Raw genomic sequence first — 9,084 nt, 5'->3', positions numbered from 1 at the left:
AATATGTCAAGAATATGATTTGATACATCAAATGTCATAATTTAAGAAGTTTGATTCTTAAAAAAAAATAAAATCAACCACTTGTATTATAACATTTTATATGTCGGGCACAGAGAAGATATTTTCGTTGCTATGCATGCAAATTATGCAATCATGCAATGAAATGTGCGCTGGATTCTCCTGTCTTGGGGTGCACAGCTAGCAAACTACGCCTCCTAAAATAATTCTTATAAGCATAAAAGGCCAATAGCATCAAACCAAATAACTTTGTAAATTCTAATTGCCCACCACACATACACACGTGTATTTACATATACGCGTTCAGAATCACGATCGATAGTAAGTCAACGAGAAAACTATAACGATCGACAGTAAGTCAACGAGAAAACTATGTAAACCACCAAATGTCCAGAGAAATTTCAACTACTTTTCTCTCTTGATGAGGAGGTCCAATAATATTTCAGCTCTCTAAACACTATCAATTATGAATATTGCTTCTACTGCACATGGAAAACCCAGTACGGGTGGCTGGAATGCTGCTATTTTCATCATCTGTAAGCAATCAAATTTTGTTTTCATCTTATTTTTTAGTTTTGTTTTACCAGCACCTTATTTTTCATTTAATTCCACAATTATTTGATATTTCTTTTTGCAACGAATATTTATATTCAGTTCATTAAGTTTTCTGAAAATTTATTGGAGTTTCATTTTTCATGAGTATACTGTATATTTGTTGCTTAATTAATTTTTTTTTTGCAGTGGTTGAGGTGGCCCAGCAGTTCGCATTCTATGGGTTGGCAAGTAACCTCATCATGTACCTCACAGATGTTTTGGACCAGCCCTTAGCCACGGCGGCTAAGAATGTTAACACCTGGCTTGGTGTTTCATCAGTCTTCCCTGTCGTCGGAGCCTTCCTTGCAGATTCATATTTTGGTCGGTTCAAAACCATCGTCTTCTCTGTCACCATCTATTTCCTGGTAAATCATCTAAGAGTTTTTCCCCTGAATATATGTTCCCAATGTTCAGATTTATAGTTTGATAATATAAACATATAGAACGTAGCCAGTTTAATTGACAAGAAAACATTAATCATGTTTGATTGTATAGATGTCCTTGTGTAGTTGTGTTCATAGCTTATATATCATATTGTAGGGCATGGTTCTTTTGACTCTCTCCGTCTCAGTAATTCCTTCACAAAGTCGCCGAGCAATGTTCTTTGTGGCGCTATACATTTTATCGGTGGCTCAAGGTGGGCAGAAGCCATGCGTGCAAACGTTTGCAGCAGACCAGTTCGATGAGAACACGCCGGAAGAGATAAAGGTCAAGAGCTCCTTCTTCAACTGGTGGTACTTGGGGTTGGTGTTCGGTGCCACTTCTGCCACACTAGGAGTTGTATATCTCCAGGTAATAATTACTTTTTTTTTTTTTAATATATCGATATTTTTATATTAGGGAGAGAGGGTGTTCTGTTAAACCACACAATTGATAGCTTAATTTGATATCGAATTCGCTATTCACGAAATTTGAATCTAAAATCTCTTATTTCTAAGCGAAGAAGAATACCATCAAATACCGTAATAATTACCTTTTAGATTCTCATAACCTCCCAAAAGTATTTAGATTATAATAGTACACAAAAAGTAAATTTTTTTATTAGTATTTTAGATTCTCACAACCTCCCAAAAGTATTTAGATTATAATAGTACACAAAAAAAAAGATTTTTTATTAGTATTTCACGTAATATTATATATATATTTTACATTAAAATTTAATATTAAATAACTTATATATCTTAATATATAATGACAATTTTAACCTCCAGGTTTTAAAAAAAATAAAAAAATTACTAATCCTAATTATTATATACATAAAATTAGTCAAATTTGTTATAGTAATGTGCTCCCATCGGTATGTTCAAATGCTTACCTATATATTTAATTAGATGAAATTAGTATATATGAGTTTTTCTAGTTAGACCCACTACTCATCTAAGTACACCCCTACAAAAAATTTAAAGTGTTTGATTTCCAAATTTACCCTTAAAATGTAAATAAAAAAAGAAAAAGGAACCTAGCAAGCCCCCTTCCCCCTACGGCACCCTCCGAGATCCCGACCACGACGCCGGTGATCCTCACCAGCCTGATAATCGCCCTCTCCCTCCCTCTCTGTTTTGGATTTTGGACCCATAAAATTTTCAACCATTAAAAGATCAAGAACAAATTGAATCAAAATAAGAATCTGAATTCAAAGAACTTGCAAATCAAGTTTTAAATTGAAGGAAGTCCTTGCTCTTGGGTTTTGAAAGAACTTGCAAGAGTGATAGAGAAAGAAGGATGGCTTTGAGGTTGGTAGGGGACGCCGTTGATGATGTGAGGGACGCCGATGGTTGTTGTCTGGGAGGGGGAGAAATGTCATGTGATGAGGATGTGGGTGTATTTCCTCAAGGATAAAACTGCATTTCACAAAATAAATCAAAAATTGTGGGGTGAATTCAGATAATTGCGTGGCTTAGGTAGAAAAACTCCTAGTATATTTGTCCTATCGTTTGCCAAAAGATGAAACATTACTAATCTTACCATTTTTCCTGTTGATAAATTAATTAGTTCTGTACACTAATTAATTGAAATTACTACACTTGTAGGATAATGTTGGGTGGGGATTAGGGTTTGGAATATTGGCAGGGGTTTTGGTTTTGTCACTAGTATCGTTCTTGGTGGGAACTAAGAGGTACAGGAAGCAAAGGCCTCCAGGGAGCCCTTTTACAACGGTGGCACAAGTACTCGTTGCAGCAGCTCGGAAATGGCATGTCATTGAGACACTCAATTGCGAGGGAGTTTACTATGGAGATGAGAAGGGTGAAGCCATGCTACAACGTCAGTCGCAGCCTCTAGTTTTGGCTCGTACTAATCAACTCAGGTACAAACTTAATATCGCATAAAGTACTACTCTTTAATGCTTATAATGTGTTCTCATCATTCAAAACTGTTCATTTTTTTTTTTGTTTTTTATTTTTTCAAAATAAAATCCATATGAAAGATCAGCACAAATGAAGATCTTTTATTGGGTATGTAAATAAGAAATACAAAGAATTTTGCCGTTGGATTAAGAGTGGATCATAATTGATCACATCTTTGTCATTCATTTGAGCAAAACGGATACATATATAATGACCTAATGAATGACTAAACAATTTTAGGTTATATAGAAAGATATAGATATATAGTCATAGATTGTTAACAGAAAGCGTAGACGTCCGAAACTCTAGTGTCCAAAAGTCAAACTTTAAAAGCATTGGTCAGCTGCTTCCCTTTGTCGTGTGTGTACATCTAGCTCGATACTGATCGACTGCACTTTCTATATTGTCCACTTGCATTCATAGATTATATTCTTTTTCCCTTGGTTGCTTTTCCCCATTTGTTGTATAGTAAAAGTAGACAGCTAGTACCTTGGCTTTACTTTTTCTGATACGAGATTCATACTCTAATCAAGTACACATAACAAGCATAAGTAGCGTAATGAAAACAAAAAATAATGCAGATGCTTGGACAAGGCAATGATCATAGACGAACAAGATGCATCAACGAAAACTAGAAATCCATGGAGGCTATGCTCTCTTAATCAAGTGGAAGAAGTGAAGCTTGTCCTTCGACTCATCCCCATATGGTTGAGTTGCCTAATGTTTGGTGTAATCCAAGCCCAACTTCACACCTTTTTCACCAAACAAAGTAGCACAACCATCCGATCGATCGGTCCCCATTTCCAGGTTCCTGCGGCATCACTTCAAGGCCTCGTTGGCATTGCAATCCTAATCGCCGTTCCAATCTACGACCGGGTTTTTGTCCCAGTAGCCAGAAAACATACGGGACACCCTTCGGGTATTACTGTGCTACAAAGAATCGGCATTGGGCTCGTTCTATCCATACTCCTTATGGTTGTGTCGGCTCTAGTAGAGGCCAAAAGGCTCAACATTGCAAAAGACTACAATCTCATTGATAAACCTAAAGCAATAATACCCATGAGGGTATGGTGGTTACTCCCACAATACTTGATTCTTGGCCTCGCAGATGCATTCACCACGGTTGGACTTCAAGAATTGTTCTACGATCAAATGCCGGAGCAAATGAGAAGCATGGGAGCGGCAGCGTCTATGAGTGTTGTAGGAGTTGGTAGCTTCACTAGCAATTGGATTATATCTGCTGCGGAGTTAATTACCTCAAGAAATGGAAACAAATGGCTTGGTGACAATATCAATAGGGCTCACCTCGATTACTTCTATTGGGTGCTGGCAGTTTTGAGCACACTAAATTTTTGTGTTTATGGGGTAATTGCAAGTGCTTTTGTGTACAAAAAGGTCGAAAGAGAAGACAAGGTGAAGACGGAGTTGACCCTTGTAAAGAACCATGATGGAGAGATATGAGACATGATTCAAGTGCGCAGGAAGATTGAACAAGATTCAAACATGGATAAAGTGCTCTACCATTAAAGCTGGAACCAAGCCTCTGTACATTAATACTTAATGCGAAGAACTAAACGCGTTCTACAATTTAAATATTGCGAAATACAGAGTTCTTAGATTTAAAATTGGGTAAAGTACAAAAAATTATCTCAACTATTTGTGTTATGACACTTTCATACCTCATCTTTTAAAATTGACAATGTTACACCTCATTTTACACATTTTTGCCAATGTCATACCTTCCGTTAGCTTGACCGTTAATTTATCAGTTAAATGCTGACGTGACTTGATTTGAAACCCATTTTCTATTAAAAAATTATTAAAAATTAAAAAAAAAATTTAATATTTTTTAAATATTAAAATAATAAAGAAAAGTAAAAAATAAAAAACAAACAAACAAAAAAGCAAAGCTTCGTCCCTCCCTACCCTCTCCTCCCTCCCTCCCTCCCTCCCTCCCTCCCTCCTCTTCTCCCCCATCTACCAGCTGCAACCCAGAAAAAAAGAAGGAAAAAAAAAAAACCTACCTTCGTCCCTCTCCCCCCCCCGGCCGGCGTCATTCTCTCCTCTCCCCCATCGCCCCCACCCCTTCACGAATCAAATACAAAACTGTGGGGTATTGTTGGAGTTTTAAGAAAGTTGGAAAAACTAGGATAAAGTTTTAGTCTCATCGATCGGTACAGAGTTTGGACATGTATTTCACATAACAAATGGAGGAGCTAGCACATGTGGAAAATAGAACTGGTGGGTGGTGGGATTAAAATTTTGGAACAGGGCACCAAACGTGGCCTATATTTCAAACATAACAAATGGAAGAGCTGGCACATGCATATGATGATTCTAATTGAAGCTATTTGTTAGTACTTAATTAGTAATAGTTATTTCATAAAGCTTCGCTGATATAGATTTGAGCTATTAAAATCACTTTTGCTTGTTTTCTAAGATCAGTCTATTAACTAACGATGGGATGTATGCTGGCCTCATTTGTATGTAAAATATTTGGCTGGTTAGATGGCGTTAATAATACAAGGATATGAGTAAATTTTCTACACATACCATTATATCATTACCATAGTATGCAACAATTACGATGCACAATCATATAAATGGCTCTCAATCAATTGAGACCAGTAGCTAATTTTCCAACTCTGCATTCATGTTGTTGATGCACAAAATCAGTGAGGACTTTGGTACAACAGGAAGTGTTAAGTTTGTGACCTTCGTTAGATTGCTCTGGTCACTAGTATGGATAAGTATGTAAATGGATAAGAATAGGGAAGCAAACACAAGGTATACGTGGTTCACCCAGATTGGCTACGTCCACGGAGTAGATGAGTTCTCATTAATTGTGAAGGGTTTACACAAGTACATAGATTCAAGCTCTCCTTTAGTGAGTACAAGTGAATGATTTAGTACAAATGACATTAGGAAATATTGTGAGAGAACGATCTCTATTTATAGAAGAGAGTTTCTAGTTTCATTTTGACATTGACACGTATCGTGTTGTGATTGGCTTATGATGTTGACACGTGTCATGCTATGATTGGCTTCTGATGTCGACACGTGTCGCGCTGTGATTGGCCTCCTGGTTGGAGGGAAACTCTTCTAGGTCTTTGACGGTATAACGTTGACCGGTGCTCAGTATAGTTTCGGGATTGGTCAAGTATGGTACAAACACATGTAATGGTGGAACTATTTGGCTCTTAATGTTTTTCAGTCTCGGTACCATAAAAAAAGTTTTTAGTTAAGGATGTAAACATTTCAACTTAAATTTAATCAATGGAAGTCTATTATTTTGAAGGAAAACTCAAAACGCCCACAAATTATTCCTCGCTTCCGTGCAATTGGGATTCATATATTAAGATGATTTGAAGATTCTTTGAGAGATGACAAATCCTATTGAACTGAGAGACCAAATTTGAATGGCAGGGATTGAAGGAAACAATCAGATTGTGTTTACAGGGAAACATGAATGATAATTGTATTCAAAGGTGCTAAACTCAGGATTTCGTTCTTAATTAGAAGTTATGAGTCCAAAACATGTCATTCTTAATCGTTCTTAATTACTGAATGATAATCGCATTCAAAGGTGCTAAACTTAGGATTTTGCCTCATGTTGCCTCTTGCAGTACCGGGACTGTATAGGTGGGAGATTGTGCTCCCTATCCTTATATAGTATATACAGTTTCAAAAATTTTAATGACGAACGAACGTTTTTCTTAACTAGGTCCTAATGACTATGGTCCAATATAATTTAGGGGGGGGCAATTATTGTACCATTAACATGTAAGTACGTGCTTAGCCGTATATATACAACAACAACAAAGCCTTTTCCCACTAAGTGGGGTCGGCTATATGAATCCTAGAACGCCATTGCGCTCGGTTTTGTGTCATGTCCTCCGTTAGATCCAAGTACTTTAAGTCTTTTCTTAGAGTCTCTTCCAAAGTTTTCCTAGGTCTTCCTTTACCCCTTCGGCCCTGAACCTCTGTCCCGTAGTCACATCTTCGAACCGGAGCGTCATTCGGCCTTCTTTGCACATGTCCAAATCACCGGAGCCGATTTTCTCTCATCTTTCCTACAATTTCGGCTACTCCTACTTTACCTCGGATATCCTCATTCCCAATCTTATCCTTTCTCGTGTGCCCACACATCCCACGAAGCATCCTCATCTCCGCTACACCCATTTTGTGTACGTGTTGATGCTTCACCGCCCAACATTCTGTGCCATACAACATCGCTGGCCTTATTGTCGTCCTATAAAATTTTCCCTTGAGCTTTAGTGGCCTACGACGGTCACACAACACGCCGGATGCATTCTTACACTTCATCCATCCAGCTCGTATTCTATGGTTGAGATCTCCATCTAATTCTCCGTTCTCTTGCAAGATAGATCCTAGGTAGCGAAAACAGTCGCTTTTTGTGATCTTCGCTAGATTGCTCCGGTCATTAGTGTGGATAAGTATATAAATGGATAGAGATAGGAAAACAAACACAAGATGTACGTGGTTCACCCAGATTGGCTACGTCCACGGAATAGAAGAGTTCTCATTAATTGTGAAGGGTTTACACAAGTACATAGGTTCAAGCTCTCATTTAGTGAGTACAAGTGAATGATTTAGTACAAATGACATTAGAAAATATTGTGGGAGAATGATCTCGTAATCACGAAACTTCTAAGTATCGGAGTGTGGTGTCGTCTTGACTTGCCTTATCTGTCTCATAGGTAGATGTGGCATCTTCTCTGGAAGTACTTTTCCTCCATCCAGGGGTGGTATCTTTAACTGGTGGAGATGCACAAGGTAATGTATCAATTTCACTTGAAGCTTACTTGTAGTTTCAGGCTTGGTCAAGCGCGATACAAACCATGTAGTAGGAGTCCCCCAAGTCGCCGAGCTAGGGGGTCTGCTGAAAGAGGTGACAGACAAGGTAAGCAATCAGAGCTCCGACTGATTGTTCACCTTCTCCCCATCTTGCAGAAGCATGAAGGATAAAGAGAAGAAAAATGAGAAGAGATGATATGAGATACTTTTGCTTTTGAAGAAGTAACTTTCCACAGACTTATTCTTGAACTGAGCTGGAGGGTTTTCTGGTTTCCTCCAGAGTATAAGGCCGACTGAAGAATTTGAGGGTCAAAACAAGTCCATCAAATCTAGAGTACGCTCCACCCTACTGATATGGGATACTTTTGCTTTTGACAGAGTAATGGATGTATCGGCACGTGTGCTGTTACGCTTGTCTCCACATGCTTCCTTGTATCCTTCGCACTTGCCCTATCTGTTCCTCAAGCAGATGCGGAATCTTCCCTGGAAACATAAGATGTTGAAGATGAGTACTCGAGAGCAATGCCAGGTAAGTAATCAGGTAAGGGGTTCCAGGCAGTCAGTTCCTGGCTGGAAGCTTGATTCCAAGTGCTGACTGATTGCTCTCTTTCTCCTTGTCTTGCAGGTAAAAACAAGGCCAAAGGAAAAGACAGGGAAAAAGCATGATATGGGATACTCTTGCTTTTAACCCTGATGATATGAGATATTCTTGCTCTAGTATAGCTTGTTTGCAGAGGTATTATCGGGGGGAAAGAAAGCTGAATATTTCGAAAAGCTTCGTTGGGAGTGCCCTCTCAGATATGATGAAGGGTTGAGCATTTTTGTAGGTCTGCCTGTCCGTTGGGGATGGAGGTCGACATATATAGGAGTCTCCCTAACAAGTAGTAATGCTATTCCTTTACCCTGCTTGGTCATAGCACGGTAGTGGGAGCTGCCAGTTTCACATGTTTTAACTCTGTCAGAGCACTTTGAAAAAGTGGTATGTGGTATCTGGCTCTCGAGATTCGGAGAACGATGCCTATTCGATTTTTGAGAAAGCAATCATGCTGGGGGTCTGGCTCTCGAGATTCGGAGAGCAGTGTCTCTTCGATTTTTTAGGAGGTAATCATGTTGGGAGTCTGGCTCTCGAGATTCGGAGGGCGGTGCCTCTTCGATTTTGGAGCAAGCAATCTTGTTGGGAGTGTTGTCTCGAATGTGAGTAAAGGTTGGACATGTTTGCTAGTCTACCTTGCCACGAAGCATAAAGGTTGACACACAGGGACTTTCCAATTATCCAGCAATGGTACTGTTCCTTTACCCTCTCTTCGAT

At 38.7% G+C, this 9,084-nt stretch overlaps 1 protein-coding gene across 1 annotated transcript; it reads left to right on the top strand.

The window, feature by feature from the left end:
* The first annotated feature begins 330 nt into the window (after positions 1-330).
* Positions 331-4,582, top strand: LOC103420539 (protein NRT1/ PTR FAMILY 5.4-like). Its single transcript, XM_029105144.2, has 5 exons — positions 331-554; positions 760-977; positions 1,153-1,404; positions 2,643-2,917; positions 3,539-4,582. The coding sequence occupies exons 1-5, from the start codon at positions 485-487 to the stop codon at positions 4,416-4,418; spliced, it is 1,695 nt and encodes a 564-aa protein (XP_028960977.1). The 5' UTR covers positions 331-484; the 3' UTR covers positions 4,419-4,582.
* Positions 4,583-9,084: the final 4,502 nt, after the last annotated feature.

This window comes from Malus domestica, chromosome 07 (assembly GCF_042453785.1).
Source record: "Malus domestica chromosome 07, GDT2T_hap1".
Classification (NCBI taxonomy): Eukaryota; Viridiplantae; Streptophyta; class Magnoliopsida; order Rosales; family Rosaceae; genus Malus; species Malus domestica.
Note: the sequence above shows the minus strand (reverse complement) of the source record. Positions and strands in the feature narration are given on the sequence as shown.